The sequence below is a fragment of the Echiichthys vipera genome (assembly GCF_963691815.1).
Source record: "Echiichthys vipera genome assembly, chromosome: 17".
NCBI classification, from domain to species: Eukaryota; Metazoa; Chordata; class Actinopteri; order Perciformes; family Trachinidae; genus Echiichthys; species Echiichthys vipera.
Window position 1 is genome coordinate 14,489,633 of NC_139842.1, and position 15,516 is coordinate 14,505,148.

The 15,516-nt window shown below is 41.5% G+C and overlaps 2 protein-coding genes across 2 annotated transcripts; one reads left to right on the top strand and one right to left on the bottom strand.

Annotated features, from left to right (window-relative positions):
* The first annotated feature begins 77 nt into the window (after window positions 1–77).
* ndel1b (nudE neurodevelopment protein 1-like 1b) lies at window positions 78–8,858 on the top strand. The gene is made up of 9 exons (XM_083931783.1): window positions 78–213; window positions 2,836–2,932; window positions 5,057–5,210; window positions 5,933–6,081; window positions 6,247–6,383; window positions 6,483–6,650; window positions 6,735–6,826; window positions 6,942–7,087; window positions 7,225–8,858. The coding sequence occupies exons 2-9, from the start codon at window positions 2,847–2,849 to the stop codon at window positions 7,313–7,315; spliced, it is 1,023 nt and encodes a 340-aa protein (XP_083787909.1). The 5' UTR covers window positions 78–213; window positions 2,836–2,846; the 3' UTR covers window positions 7,316–8,858.
* A 534-nt stretch (window positions 8,859–9,392) lies between these two features.
* LOC310959799 (medium-chain acyl-CoA ligase ACSF2, mitochondrial-like) lies at window positions 9,393–14,980 on the bottom strand (the record flags this gene model as incomplete). The annotated part of the gene is made up of 16 exons (XM_083931258.1): window positions 9,393–9,443; window positions 9,538–9,606; window positions 9,693–9,803; window positions 9,934–10,075; window positions 10,176–10,327; window positions 10,417–10,524; window positions 10,636–10,712; window positions 10,808–10,899; window positions 10,973–11,124; window positions 11,207–11,302; window positions 11,406–11,568; window positions 12,010–12,122; window positions 12,364–12,417; window positions 12,654–12,782; window positions 13,791–13,986; window positions 14,871–14,980. 16 exons carry the CDS (start codon window positions 14,978–14,980, stop codon window positions 9,393–9,395), a joined length of 1,815 nt encoding a protein of 604 aa, XP_083787384.1.
* Window positions 14,981–15,516: the final 536 nt, after the last annotated feature.

A 15,516-nucleotide genomic window follows, 5' to 3' on the forward strand; every position in this document is an offset into this window, starting at 1 on the left:
CGTAAACGTGGCTACGTCAACACGTACGTCTGTGTCAAGATTGACGTCGGTTCCGGGAGACGCGTTGGCAATTTCCTAAACACAGCTCAGTCACTTCTCTAGTATCATCCGAGGCCAGGGCAGGGCATAGGTGTGTGTGTGTTGGATGTAACACCGGCTGTAAGGCGACCTCCGAACACAGAAGATAGCTGGACACCGATTTGACATGAGCAGGTACCGAACTGAACCGTGAAAATACTCAGGTTTAATGTGTTTAATAATATCTGACCCGGGTTTGTTCGTTCAGCCGCGGCTTCTGTGTGAGTAACGTACCGAGATGACAGCTCGAGCTCGGTTATAATGTCGAGTGTCGAGAGGTTGTCGCTTTGATTTTCGCTTCATATGCCATTCATTTTCACTTCTTGGATGTGCTATTTTCTATTTCACTTTAACAGCATAAAATATAGCTACTGCTCGGCATTGTCTATGGAACCACGCAGTACATTTTACGTCAAGATTGCATTAACGGCGGTGTTTATCGGCGTTTATCACTAAATGGCAACCTACCGCTGTTCACATACGTTACGTTAAATTGGCCTGAGAAATGTCAGTGTGTTTATTTATTTTTTAGTATGGCTTTATTGCAGACAAATATGTAAATGATAAATTATTTGTGATGCATTTAAATCATCTAAAGCGTCATTTCGTTGTTTCTCGATGTTTACTTTGATAAACTACTATGGTTATGTGGAACCTTTAGCATTTGCCTAGCAACACTGCATGCCCCCCCTGCAGCTAAAATATAACACAAAGCTCCCGAATATGGGCCCAGTTCAGGGGGGACACTACCACCACACCCTGTTAAGCTGTAGGTCTGATTATTATTCACAATCAAGCAAACCAATAAGACTACAAAAGGTCTTTGACTAAGCCCTCTCACAGGCCCCATTAAAGCACATGTGACTCCATGGTTGTCAGTACTTCACTCTTAGTAAGCAACTAGTCATCTGCAACAAAAAAAGAGGATGTAGAGACAAGAATGTGGGAAAGGAAACTCTCTCTTCACTACCTTCCCCTGTCTGTAATGTTCCCAGATGGCTCAACGATGAGTGTACTGTCACCGTAAACCAGACCTGCTGTCCTGATATTGTTACGACAGACAAATAAATCCAGGGGTCAAGTGGACATTGCGCCAAAGGATGCTGAAATTAGAGATAACAGGAACTGTCATTTGTACTGTCAGTCTCAGCACTTGACCTGTTATGTGATGTAACTGAACCTTTTCGGCTCATTTTAAGTGTTGTATTGTGTAACCACTCTGTCCATCTGCGCACCTGTCCTAAATATGTGAGACAGCTTTGGTAGCCTCTGCCAGTGGTCATTGGGCTAATAAATAGCCATGTCTTTTTTGTTCTTTTTGAGGGGGCGATTATCCCAATAAGTAATTTGTTCTGAATCACCATGGAAACAGTTTCCTGTTGCTCATGCCTTTTGAAGAAGTACAGGGATCAATAGAAGGCACCAGATTCCACCCAGACCATCCAGCCATGTTTGCCAGATTACCTCGTAATTCTGTTTTCTGAATGCAAACAGAAGACATATCTGGTCTTCCCCGGAGCTATTTGAAGACTCACCTCAGTTGATATGATGCAGCTCACTTGTAATGTCAATAGCAGCCTGGCAGCCCCCCCACACACTCTCCACTGTCAGGTTGTTTTGATCTCCAGTTCCCTTCGTGATTCACAAAGTACACGTGAGGGGCCTGTAGCGAGTAGGTTGTTGATTACGACATCTCAGAGGAATGTTTAAAGGGAAGAGCAGGCAGTCCTGCCTCTGAGTCTAGACCATCTTTGCAAGGAAAATAACCCACCCTCGTCCTTGCCTATAGGCAAGCCTGATGAAAATAACTGCCTTAAACTGGTGAGCAGTCTGCTTGACTTTCTATCCAGCTGAAGGATTTGAGGAGGAAATCCTGCTCATCTCTGCTTGATTGTGAATATTCCTGGAGCTACAGTACTGGGTGTGTTGGAGCTGTATCTCTCTCCAATGCAGAACACACACAGTGGTTCTTTCCAGATGTGTTTAATAATTTTCTGAGACCTGCCTCGTTGGTTCTCACAGATCAGAGTGAGTCAGAGTTTATTAGCTCACCAGAAAAGAGGAACAACCATCTAGTAAAGTGTTGTTTCAGCAAACAGGAAGGAAGAAGAAAAGCTTTTTAAGTCTAAGTCAAAACTTCACTAGTACAACAGACCGCTTTGTTCTATTTGGCACTAGCCACACTTTATTAGCTTGGATTGTATTTAATGGATTCTTAATACTGGCATCACATGTTGAGCTCTAAGGTTATACATTTAATGAGGATGAAGCACATTTATACTAGGCACTGGACATGCATATGATTGAGGATGTTTATCAAAAACCCAGCTTCTCAATAATTGGGTGATTTTCCCATCAGAGGCTATAGTGAGTGATCCCTGAGTAACCAAGGATGACCTGACCTCAGAATGGCAGGGTGACATGGTCAGGCCGATCTAGCTTTGTTTGTCACTTTCATGTAAAGCTAGATCCACGATATTCTCCAGTGAGGAGTGAGGGAAATGTTTTAAATCTTGATTTGCCAGGTTGTTCAGAACTGAGATAAGAAGGGAATGCAACTGTACATGATTCTACATGCAAAAGGATGTGAATAGTGAATGTGTTGTTGTACCATGTTTGAGCCACCTGCTAGTTTTATCTTTTCACTTTTTAAAGCTTGTTCTACTTTTAACCTCATTAGCACTAACCTTGCATCGTCTTCATATAAGCTAACTGAAACTGCTGTGAGGCTAATAATTATGTCTCTTTAATCCTCAGGGTGCCCTGACATGGACAAAGAGATGATTCCCAAATTTACGTCAAAGGATGAGGAAGTTGATTACTGGAAGTCCCAGGCCCTCAAATATAAGAAAAGGTAAGCAGCATCATTTACTTATGTGACATTCAGTTTCGTCTGAAGTTTTCTAGTAGTACAACAAGTTGTTTTCACAGTCAAACAACTTTGTTGGCTTCATCATTCTCATCGTTTCCTAGATGCACATGAAAGTAAACACACCAACAAACGTGCAACATGTTCTGGTTCTGACTGTAGAAGCAATATTTAAATCTTACAGTTTTTAAATATTTATATTGGGGTGCACATTTTGCTGCTTGCTGTACCCATTTTAGTACTAAGCTCATTCTTGCTATTTGGGTGATGTAAAAAAAAAGTGTCATTGTTTTGTGATCTGTTTTGCAAGAACGTTGAACTACGGTTTAAAGAAAATGACAGCAATCCCCCTATGAAATAAGCACACACACAGCAGGAGACCAACTTTTAAAAGTTGTTGTTGCCTACTCTTACATAATAGGCAGATGCTAATATGCTGAATATGTAATTTTGTGGATGCGTCTCGTTTAAAGTTTCAGCACAGAAACCTGTGTTTAGCCATATAAGGCAAATGACCAGACAGGCTCTTTAAAATCAGTGCCCACAAACTGCTGTGGCTTGCCCAGGAGGAAATGACAACATCTTTAACTTCTTAAACAGAGACCACAGTCTATGTGCGGGTGGGCAGCAGTTGTGTTTGTGAGTGTTCTGTAAATCTTTGTTGAACTCAGTCTGTCTTTTCTATTTGTGGAGTAGGGCCCCATCATATTCTCAAAGGAAGTGTAAACCTGCACAGAGCGAGTTAAAGTCCTGGTGGTTTTCTAAGAATTTCCTGCCGCGGGTACATAGGGGAAAAACTACAACCCATGGAAAAAATAACTAGTATATAGTGGCTCACACATGTTTCAGTGCACATTTTCTCAGGACGACCGCTCATAGTGGCAGCATGCACTGTTTATCAGTTACCTATTGAAATGTCCCTACTTTTTTAATCATTTGCAATTGTTTGAATATAACACAGTTTATGATTATAACTTAAAGATTTAATAATGTGTGAAATGTACTTTAATTTCCTGCATTCATGCATTTAATGTTATTTCATGGTGTTGTATGTCACATATAATAAGGGCTGTTGGTGGTTATTACCCTGAAAAGTGTGAGACATGACTGTCAAGCAGGGAAGTTTTATGGCCAGGCGTGCTGATGAAGCAGCCACTGTTGTGTTGGTATGTGTTGAACAACCCCTGCACAACAACGATTCTAGTGCTCTGTAGAGCCACTGTGAGGCCATTTATCCCGGCATTCAGCTGATCTCAGAACAGTGTTAACCACAGTGTTGTCATGTATGTGCACACCCCACCTAATTTAGGTTTCCTTCCTATTCTATGTTGAAATGTTTACTTCTAGTGTGTGTGGTGTGTGTGGTGTGGTGTGGTGTGGTGTGGTGTGGTGTGGTGTGGTGTGGTGTGGTGTGTGTGTGTGTGTGTGTGTGTGTGTGTGTGTGTGTGTGTGTGTGTGTGTGTGTGTGTGTGTGTGTGTGTGTGTGTGTGTGTGTGTGTGTGTGTGTGTGTGTGTGTGTGTGTGTGTGTGTGTGTGTGTGTGTGTGTGTGTGTGTGTGTGTGTGTGTGTGTGTGTGTGTGTGTGTGTGTGTGCTCTTTACATGGGGTCAGCTCTGACCATCGTGTACACACATCCTGTCTCTTAGCACATGTCCTCATCCTGTTTGTGTCCTCTCATTTTTTCTGCACCTCTAACTTTTAACCTCTTCCACAGCTGAGGACTCATGACAGCAGCCCCTTTTTCTGAGCTACTTCTGAACGTCCTAATGTCACAGTTCAGCTGTCTCTTTAGAGCTCTATATTTAGAATGCTTAACTCGACAATGCTGAGCAGTGCACCGGATCCTGTTTGGCAGAGGCAGGACTGAAGGTCAAAAATCTACAAATATCTGACTGGGCTTTTCATGCAGGTCTATTTCTGGCCATTGGAGATAAAGCTACTAGAACATACAAGCCTGAGCCTGGCTTATCATACAGGACAAAAGCCACTCGGTTTTCTAGAACTCATGCATGTCGTTCAGCCAGTCAGTTCTACAGAATTGAATGGTGGATGGATGACAGTAGCTGGTAATTGACAATGAATGTTTCCCCACTGTGTCTGTGCCATCCAGTTTCTATGATGCCCAGGAGGAGCTGCAGGAGTTTCAGGAAGGGAGCCGGGAGCTGGAAGCTGAGTTGGAGGCACAGCTTGGTCAAGCGGAACACCGCCTTCGAGACCTCCAAATTGAAAACGACAGACTAAAGAATGAGGTGGCCAACCTCAAGGTAACTGGGCCTAGAGACTTGCCAGACTTGGAGCTTGTTTTGGGATTTGGCTTGCTTTCATGGTCTATGGGTCAGGACACCAATAAAGTCATTTGTGGTTACTTAAGAGGTTATCTGATCTCTGTTGGATCCTTAGGACAAGGTCCAATGTCTTATTTGTATGTTGCGTTAATAAGGGAGGTTCCAAGGTAATCCTCTAGCCCTCTTAATTGGATTGGAATAAAATAGAAAACTGCAAAGACACGTCTGGGTCTTAATCACTGCAGGCATGAACGGTAGTCAGATTTATTCTGTGTTCTCTTGTCTGTATACATTCAGAGAATTAAAGTAGCCACTGTACACAGAGCAGAAACTTATTTAGATTTTTACATGATCCAACATGTGAACATGATTGCAGCAGCTAATGCTAAAAAAAACTGTGTGAATGAACCAGAGAGATCATGAATCAGGCTTCCCTGTCTTTGTGCCTCAGGGGGCCACAACACAGGCATGCTAACTGTACTGTAAAGTACCAGAGGGCAAATGAGCCACAGGGCCTCCCCTGGGAACAAAGAGGCTCTTTGAAAGTGAAATAATGTGTGGAAGATCATCTTTACTAACTGCCTTATGATTCACCAGGTTGCAACCTGTTATTTATTGTATAGTATATAATATTATACTTTCACACTGCATGCCTCATCGAAAGGAAATATGACAATTGTTTTGTCATCCATCTCTATCAGGAAAAGCTGGAGCATCAGTACGCCCAGAGTTATAAACAGATTTCTATGCTGGAGGATGACCTGGGCCAGACACGCAGCATCAAGGAGCAGCTCCACAAATACGTCCGAGAGCTTGAGCAGGCCAATGATGACCTGGAGAGAGCCAAAAGGTCAGACTGACACAGTGCATTTTGGTCTCTGTATGAATGGTTTTGGGTGGCACTGGGGATATGATTCATTCTAAAGCTGTATTTAGATTTTCTATCCGTTGAAACTAATATAATGTTCATCAAAGATATTAACAATCGTGCCCTTCAACCTCTACATGTGTGCAGGGCAACAATAGTTTCTCTTGAGGACTTTGAGGGCCGTTTAAACCAGGCCATTGAGAGAAATGCCTTCCTGGAAAGTGAGCTGGATGAGAAGGAGTCTCTTCTAGTATCTGTGCAGCGGCTGAAAGATGAAGCACGAGGTAAAAACAAGAATCTGTTCTGTCCTTTTTCAAGCAGTATGTCATCTGTGGCAGGGCTAGTGGAGGAGCATTTCATGAATTTAACTCTGTCTATTGCAGACCTGAGACAGGAGCTGGCAGTACGGGAGCGGACTACAGACAGGATGTCAGCGCCCAGCTCACCCACCTTAGACATCGACAAGATTGATTCTGCAGTACAAGCCTCTTTATCCCTCCCAGCCACACCCGTAGGAAAGAGTATAGAGCACCCCTTTATCACCACAAAAGGTTAGAATAAATTAATCACGCACTTCTTTGCACACATGGAATTCCCTGATGCGTATTCTAATATCAGCTTGTGTCCTTATGCAGCATTAACCAATGGCTGTGGCAACTCATCACTTACTCCCTCTGCTAGAATCTCAGCTCTTAATATTGTTGGTGATCTTCTGAGGAAAGTTGGGGTAGGTTTTATTCTCTTTCAATTTAAAACATAAAACTAAGGAACAGCCACAGGAGAAAAATAAAGATGTTTATGATTAAGCTAAAAACAGATTGTATCTCCTGTTTTGTCACTAGGCATTGGAGTCCAAAATCGCCGCCTGTAGGAACTTTGCCAAAGACCAGGCAGCAAGAAAAAATTACTCCACAGACAACGGCAAACTCATCAACAGCAATGCAACAAAGTTCTCTCACTCCCTACATACCACTTACTTTGACAAAACGTGAGTCTTTTTAGCAAGCGTTTTTTTTCCTTCTCCTCGCTACTAAATGCATTACACCTGGTTTTATGCATATGTTTTTTGCCCTGTATGCATGTCCATGTTTGCTAATATTGTACATGTCCATGTGGTTACTGCAGGACTGTAAATGGCTTGGACCCCAGCTCCTTGACCTCCATGGCGACATCTAGAGCCATGCCCCCACCAGGCATGCTGCCTCTGAGTGTGTGAGGCGTCCCCACACCACATAAACCTCTACTGAAACTGCTTTCCACCCAACACAATGTGGGGACTGAGAGGTCACTTGAAAGACCATTACATTGTGCGTGCGTGCGTGCGTGCGTGCCTGCGTGCCTGCGTGCCTGCGTGCGTGCGTGCGTGCGTGCGTGCGTGCGTGCGTGCGTGCGTGCGTGTGCGATGTGTGTTTGCCTGTTTTGGGATTGTGCATTTTTTTTAAACGTGATGTGTGGAAAAGAGGCTCGACTTTACAATGAACTTGCCCCCAGTTTGCAGCTCTAAATGCATCTTTGAGTAGGCGCACAGGTTCCTACCACATTCCTGCATGTGCCTAAAGCTGTACTGTACTGTGCTTGTATGAATGTCATTGCAAACACGTTGCTCTCTAGATGTCAACTTTGAAGTGGCACCATTATATTCAGTTCCACTGTTTATCTGAAAACTACTGTCTCTGACAAAAGGTCCTTAACAGACTACAGCTTCCTCTTAACCTTCTTTTCCTCCTGTATTTTCACTTAAATTGCACAGTTAAACGTATTTCAATTTAGAATGTATTATATTTAAAAAGGGATGTGTTCATATTAATTAATTTATCTCACAGTATGCTTTAAAATGCAATATTTCCTATTTGCTATTTTCTTGCATGTGTGCATATGGAACGTGGGGTTGGAGAGGTTTAGTTGGACCCCATATTAATGACTGAAGTGAATGTTGATCGTTCAAAGCCCATGTAGCTTAAGTGCAGTCGTTCCTCTTGTTACTGGCTACTTGCTGTGATTGATTTGGAAGTATTCTCCATGTTAAAGCTTGAAGATATCAGCTGGTTCTGTCCTCTGGGTTAAACCTGCACTCAACCAAAACTGCCCCTCACAGGTTTCGCTGCAGTCGAGTGTTTTTCTCGATGGACATCCGTTGACATTTCAAGGGAACAGTTTTGCCTTTTTTTAAATGTTATATGTATTACTTTTTTTTTTTTATCTTGTGACAGGCTCATTTACCTCATTCTGATATAATGGCACAGTGGATTCCTAATATGAGACGGTGACTTTGGCTTTATAAAACTTACACAAAGGGATACAAGCAAAACTGACCCAAGGATCTCTTTGAGACTGTATGTTCATTTTGGCTTGTGTATGAATTCATGGTCCTTTGTGTCATGCAGCAAATTTGTTGATTATCTGTTGTTGTGGATTTAATGTTAATTTGACTTGATTCTTGGATTTTCAGAGGATGTTGCATTTATGCATTCATTTAACGTGCCTGAATTTTGTCTAAATCCATTTTGCCTACACATTTTCCCTTTCATAGATATTTTGGTTCCCATCTTGAAGTATAATTTGAAACCTTTAGTATTCATTTATATTTGATACTATGATGTCATGTTGGGCACCCTGAGCCTGTTACTAGAGTGTGTTCTACAGTCAGTCAGTCAGTCAGTGTATATAGCTTGTAAGGATGGTAATTTTGCCTACCACATTTGTACATACTGACATTTGGCACTAAGGTCCTATTTATTTCAGATTCTGTATGGCATGTTCAGATAATCTATGGTTAAAGCCATTGTAATATATCAAATTGTTCGTCAAAAACCGTTTAAATAAAGATTGAGATGACAAATATATATTGGGTAGCTTGGTTCATATGTTGTAATTAAAGATGATATAGCACAAAGTCCACTTGTTGGACATTTTTCAAAAAGATTTCAGTCACATCTTGTGGCCTTCATCAGTGGATAGACTTTGCTCCATTGTCATTACTACTGTTCAATGTTTAAACTGCAAATTCTTCAGTTAATGGACCTTGTGCTAATATTCTTTTGTCAAACTTTTATTGATCAATAATGAAACTTCAAGCTCAAAGATGATTTAAGCTCACTGCTTTTAAACGTTAATACCACAAAGTAATGAGGAGTGAAATGTGAAGTAAAAGTAGAGCAATTTCAATTAATGACAATCCAGCAGCAGTTCTAGTTGTAGTCCCAGTTCAGCTGCCAGTAAAGAAAGCATTGATACAACACTGCTGGGTGTCTGACTTTCCCAGCTGATGCACCCAAACATCAGGGTCCACAAAATTAAAGAGATAATTCCTTCTCCATTTCCTCCTTTAATATGTTCTTCTTGATCTAGGAAAAAGGAAAGTGCTGTGATATTAATAAACCATAAATCAGTGCAGCCATCTTTTTAGTTAAATAATGTGTTAGAGCAGAAGTATCATACCTTTCCAGAGGCTGTCAGAGGGTAGCTGTCCACAAAGATCACATAGTGTGGGATCTTGAAGTGGGAAATCTAGAGGAGAAAAAAATAACCTGTATAGCCGTGCTCTGATTTTGAATATGTTGAGCAACTTTATTCATCACATATCTTACTCTCACCTGGCCTTGACAGAATGCTTTTATCTCCTCTGCACTGGAGGTCTGACCCTCCTTCAGCCTGATGCAGGCACACACCTGCTCACCCAGTCTCTCATCCTTCACTCCGACCACCTGGGAAACAGACAGAGAAATAGAACAACTAGAATCTAGGATCAACATCTCAGCTAATATATTCTCAGGAAATGCATTGAAAACGACAATTATTTAATGTCCGCTGCCCTCCAGTGGTTCTGAGTCTCACCTGCACCTCCAGGACTTTGGGATGTGTGTAGAGAAATTGTTCTATCTCAGCGGGGTAGATGTTCTCCCCTCCTCGGATGATCATGTCCTTTATGCGTCCTTCAATGCGGCAGTATCCCAAACTGTTCAGACTGGCCGTGTCACTATGTAGAACAAAAATCACACATGTGGCATTTAACCATCAATCCATGTTCCAGTAACATCTTATTTTCTCTTTTAGACATTGTGCATATAGAATCTTACCCAGTCCTATACCAGCGGTCTTGGGAGATAGCCTCACTGGTTTTCTCAGGCTCGTCCCAGTATCCAAGCATCACACAGTTGCCTCTGATCATCAGCTCTCCTGAGGCCCCCAGAGGGACAATCTCCCCACTGGTAGGGTCCACCACTTTAGCCTATAGTGAAGACACACATGCATAAGTCATAGTGTTGTTGATGATGGTGATGTGTAAATACAATTTTTTTGCAAAAAAATAAGGCTTACCTCAGTGTGACTCATGATACATCCAACAGAATTCATCTTCAGCTCGTCGTTGTCTTGTGGGAATCCCAGAAATGTCAGAGGGCTGTTCTCAGTGGTTCCATAACCTACCTATTAAAACAGGATGCACCCATGTTCTTACAGTATATGCTAGGGAGGTTATAATCTTATAAGTTTTATACAGCATTATTTTGAAAAGGTATAGGACATGTATCTGCTCACCGTTATCTCCTTCATGTGCATGTCTGTTTTCAGTTTTCTCACAATCTCAGGAGGGCACGGAGAGCCTGCCATGATGCCTTAAACGTAGCAGTACATATAATAGGATGCCTCAAATGCCAAAGTTCAATATAGTATATTTATCATGTTTTGGTGTGAAAATATTGTATATTACCAGCTTCAACTGATGACAGATCATACTTGTGTAATTCTTGCTGGCTAAGCATGTCGGTGTACATTGTGGGAGTGCCATAGACGAAATTGCACCTTGAGTGAAAAATAAGAATCAGTTAATGTGAATAATGTTGTATACTTGAAAGTAATTTGGGTGATGTCATACTTTTCACTCTGAATGGCCTCTAGGTTGGCTCGGCTGTTATAGCCTGAAGAAGGGAAGACCAGTGTGACACCATGCACTGCCATGCACATCCCACCCAGCACAGATCCAAAGCAATGGTAGAGGGGTACTGGCACACACACACGCACCTGAGGCTGATGGGGAATAAGGAAAATAAGATAACTTACATTTCACTGTCTGTGTTATCTTCAAATCAAGAGACAAATGTGGACTTACTCTCTGTCCATAACCCATCCGCAGACCCATAAAGTAGGCATTATTTACAATATTGTGATGGGAAAGACTGGCTCCCTTTGGACTCCCTGTCGTCCCCTGAAAATGAAACAAGCAACATGACTTGATGTGAATTACTGTTACATCATGATGTCAGTCCGAGTATATGTGTCAATGTGAAAGATGCAATACTGAAGGTTACTGATGTGAACTGGATGTTGATGGGCTCATCGAAGGACAGTTTGCTCTGCAGATCCATCAGCTCTTTGTGATGCCGACTCTCCCCTGCTTGCATCACATCCTCTACGTGGAGCATCCCTGGCTGTCTGCTGTCTGTCACAATCACCATACGCAAGTCTGGCAACCTGGCAGACCCAAGACACAATATTTATATCATATCTACAAAACTATGAATCACAGATTATGTCCTTTGTATAGTTTTTACTTTATTTTACTAAAATAATGACAATACTGGAAGAAGATGAATTAAAGGAATATTTTGTATCTTTTGAACTGGAGTTGTATAAGGTACCAAAATTTCACTGCAGGCTCACCACTGCAGCCTACAGTAAATGCACTCCATTCTGTAAAGTAGTGAAACTATTCAAAATATAGCATACACCTTTTTTTGGATGGCTAAAATAGGTTTTGCCCGCTGGCCCCTCTGGACAGCAATTGCACAAACTGTGCTGACTTTCATCTACTGTATGTCATACACTGACTATGTATAAATGCCTCATATGGCCCCACATCAAAATATCAAACTATCCCTTTAAATATGACATCTGACATTGGCTCTGTCAAACCTTTTGATCATTCCTACTGGCGTCTTGTCCATCTCTGGGCAGAGCTCCCTTAGCATCTCACAGAAATGTTGGGTTTTAAAGCGGGTAGGGCAGACCACAGCTTTACACTGGACCTGCATATGACATTATGTGGATTATCTTGCGTAACTTGGTCATGAATTCTGGAAAGAGACCGTGCTGTTGAGTTTCTCAAAAGTATCTTTTTGGCGCTTTGAGCACCACAAGCAGAGGGCCTTCTAGTTCTATTATATTTGAGAAAAGGCAGATATCTCTATGGCCAATATCTCCAACCCTGGGCAACTCACACCAAAACAATCTAGATTGATGAACTAACTGCAATACAACTTGTCCTACCTTCTTCAGGGTAAACTCTACTTCCTTCACTTGATAGGCTGGGTTCAATGACACCTGTACACATAAAAGCAGTCAAGTGTCAAGTGTATGTATACAGCCCTGTACTACACATTTTTCAAAACGTTTTTTAGTACATACAGCGGAATGGAATAACTACGGAATAGCTCTCCAGGGTCCCTGAAAGGGTTCAATGTGCTCACTGACACTGACAGCAGGGTGTTGGGTAACACAGAGCAGACTGTCTAACCACAAGGCTACACAGTAAATGTATACACAACCACAAAACTGACCAGTATGATTCCTGCTTTGGCTGAAGCAAACTGGAAAAGGATCCATTCATACGTGTTGGGTCCCCAAACTCCCAGTCTATCGCTTCGTTTCAGGCCCAAAGCAAGCAGACCTGCAGCAGCCTTGTCAACCTGCACCAATGAATGTCACAGAAATTGAATTAATGTATTATCATCAAACTTTATTGTAGAGTCATTAACAAACCAGACTAACTAGTTTGTAGGAGGCATTTTTTTCTCAGGGCAACCACATGTAGGTAATTTTATTGGTTGTCAAAAGGTCAAACACCTTTAAATCTAAATAGTAAACAAAATTGGAAGAAAAAATGCAAACACGTGAAATCTAGCACAATTAGCTCCAAGAAATTGTCTGAATTTTGACACAGGAAATTCATGTGTACAATATTAATAGTGTTAAAAGGGATAGCTTGTCTTTTTTGAAGTGTGGTTGTATGAGGTTCTTATCCAGGGTCATGATATAACCTATGATGGTTAGCAGACTGCCAGTTTGGTTAAGCAGAAAGGAGCATAGACACAGAAGCTGCTGTGGACAAGGGCAGCAGCTGCAGCCAAACGTACTTTAGTCCCCTTAAAAAAGGAGCACCTAAAAAACAACAATGACAGTTTAAGTATACGCTATATTTAGAATATTTTCACCGCTTTACCTTGTTGTCAGACAGCTCTTTCCTTTGGCACTACATTTTCTCAACGTAATCCTACACATAAGTTCAACTGTACACTGTATTACTCTGCAGTTTAGCTGTCGGAGTCAGACGTTCTGCAATTTATGGAATAAACAAAAGCAAAGATGAAAAGGGAAACTTCTGAGTAAAGCGCTTTCTGAGAGCAAGGTAAAGCTGCGAAAATATTCTAAATATAGTGTACACTTACTTTTAGATGGGCCTTTTTTAGGTGGCTAAAGTACCTTTAGAGTGCTGTCCCTGTCTACAGCAGTACATGGCTTCTGTGTCAGGACTCCTGCCTGCTTCTCCAAATTGGCAGCATGCTAACCCTAGTCATCATTAAGTAATACACTGACCTTCGATAAGTACCTCATACAACCTCACTTCAAAAAAGCCCAACAATCCCCATTAAGGGCTCCTGGAAGCAGAAGCTGAAGGCATGAAATCTGAGACACACATCTTGCTGAAACTGTGCAAAGGTTTTCCGGATGCCGTCCTGCAGGACCACAACAGCTTCACGGTCAGGCCAGCGCTGGACTGTGGAGTCCAGGCTCTGGCCTACAGTCAGGGGGAGCAGAGAGATGGAGGAGGTGCCATGGACATAGCTGCTGGTCAGAGAGGGGCTGTGAGGAGGACTGTCCACATGGAGGGACCTGGCATACAGAACAAGATCCAGAGAAAAGCAGGAGGAGGTCAAAGGTCAAGTTCACCATAACTTTACAAAACCCATTTTTAGCCATAACTCAAGAATTCCTACCTTAAATATGACATTTCACACAGACGTCTGATTGGATAAAATGATGAAGTGAGCACATTTTATATTCAAAAGGTCAAATGTGACTTAATGTTTCTGTCGATTATTCAACACCATAACTCAGGAAAAGAAGGGGAGGCATTTGGTCTGATATCGAATTTAATCTTGAAACTTTGGTGATGTAGATATAGATCTTCTTTGCTGCTGAGTTGAAGATGTGTGAGAAGCAACCCTGTTTCGCCAAAAAATAAAGGCAACCATATTTATTAAATTCCTTCAAAGTCTACACTACATACATTATGTAAGCCTGGAGAGTTTGGATAAAACACTGCAACTTGACTGTTTGACCAAGGCATACAACTGCAAGGTGGAAAGTCTAGTTTTTGCTTGAAAGTACACACTTCCAGTATGTTTGGTTTTTAAGAAGTCATAAAATGAAAGAAAAAGCCTTTAGTGTACATTATTATCTGCCTTAGAAAGTGGAAGAACTACTACTACTTACTAACTAACTAACTAATTAACTAACTAACTATCTAACACTAAAATGGGACTGCTTACTTAACGTGGCAGAAGCCGCACTGTAGCTCCATGGTTCATGGCTTTTAAATCAATTGACAACAGATAACGTCAAGCTATAGGGCTACAATCTTTGCCACATTAAGTAAACAGTACTTCAGTTCCACTTTAAAAAAATATACAGATAGATACAATAAACCTCAGGACACTTCTGAGTGACGCCATGTTGCCATTTGACTACAAGGAACACAAAGAGCATAAACTCACCGACACCACTGGAGCAAACTTGTGCTGCATAATTTCCACACCTTGCTGTGTTTGAGTCCATCCACAGATCTGAGACTGTGAGCGCAGAAGGACCTGAGCAGTGCTGACATTGGTCTTAAATATCCCACACTCTGATTCAACTGGATCTAAGCACTGCCTGGTTAGAATATTCAGGGGCCTTAACAACAAACTAACTTGTTCTTTCCTGACTATCTTTACACAAGGTTTTTATCACTGTGTGTGTGTAATCTTTAACTTGCAGTCACCCTTGTTGGCTGAGAGCCAAAGGGGCTTTTCAAACACAATTCAGTGTATTCAATGAATATGTCAACTATGCATAACCAATATATAAAGCATTAACCAATACTGACAAGGAGCTAAATACAGAGTTAAAAAGTGGTATCGCTCCCCTGCTTCATTAGTGGTAGAAACAACAAAAGATTTATAATACCTGCACTCAAAAAGCAAGAGACAAGGAACTGCTAACAATCATAAGCTACCAGGAGGATAAAATGTCACATTACACATGATTATATGGACCATTTTATTTTTATAATCTTAAGTAATGTTTTGTTTTCTTAATTTCAGTTATTTGGCACAATGGTTTTGTCCCATCCCTCCCGCACTTTTGTTAACCTTTGTTGCA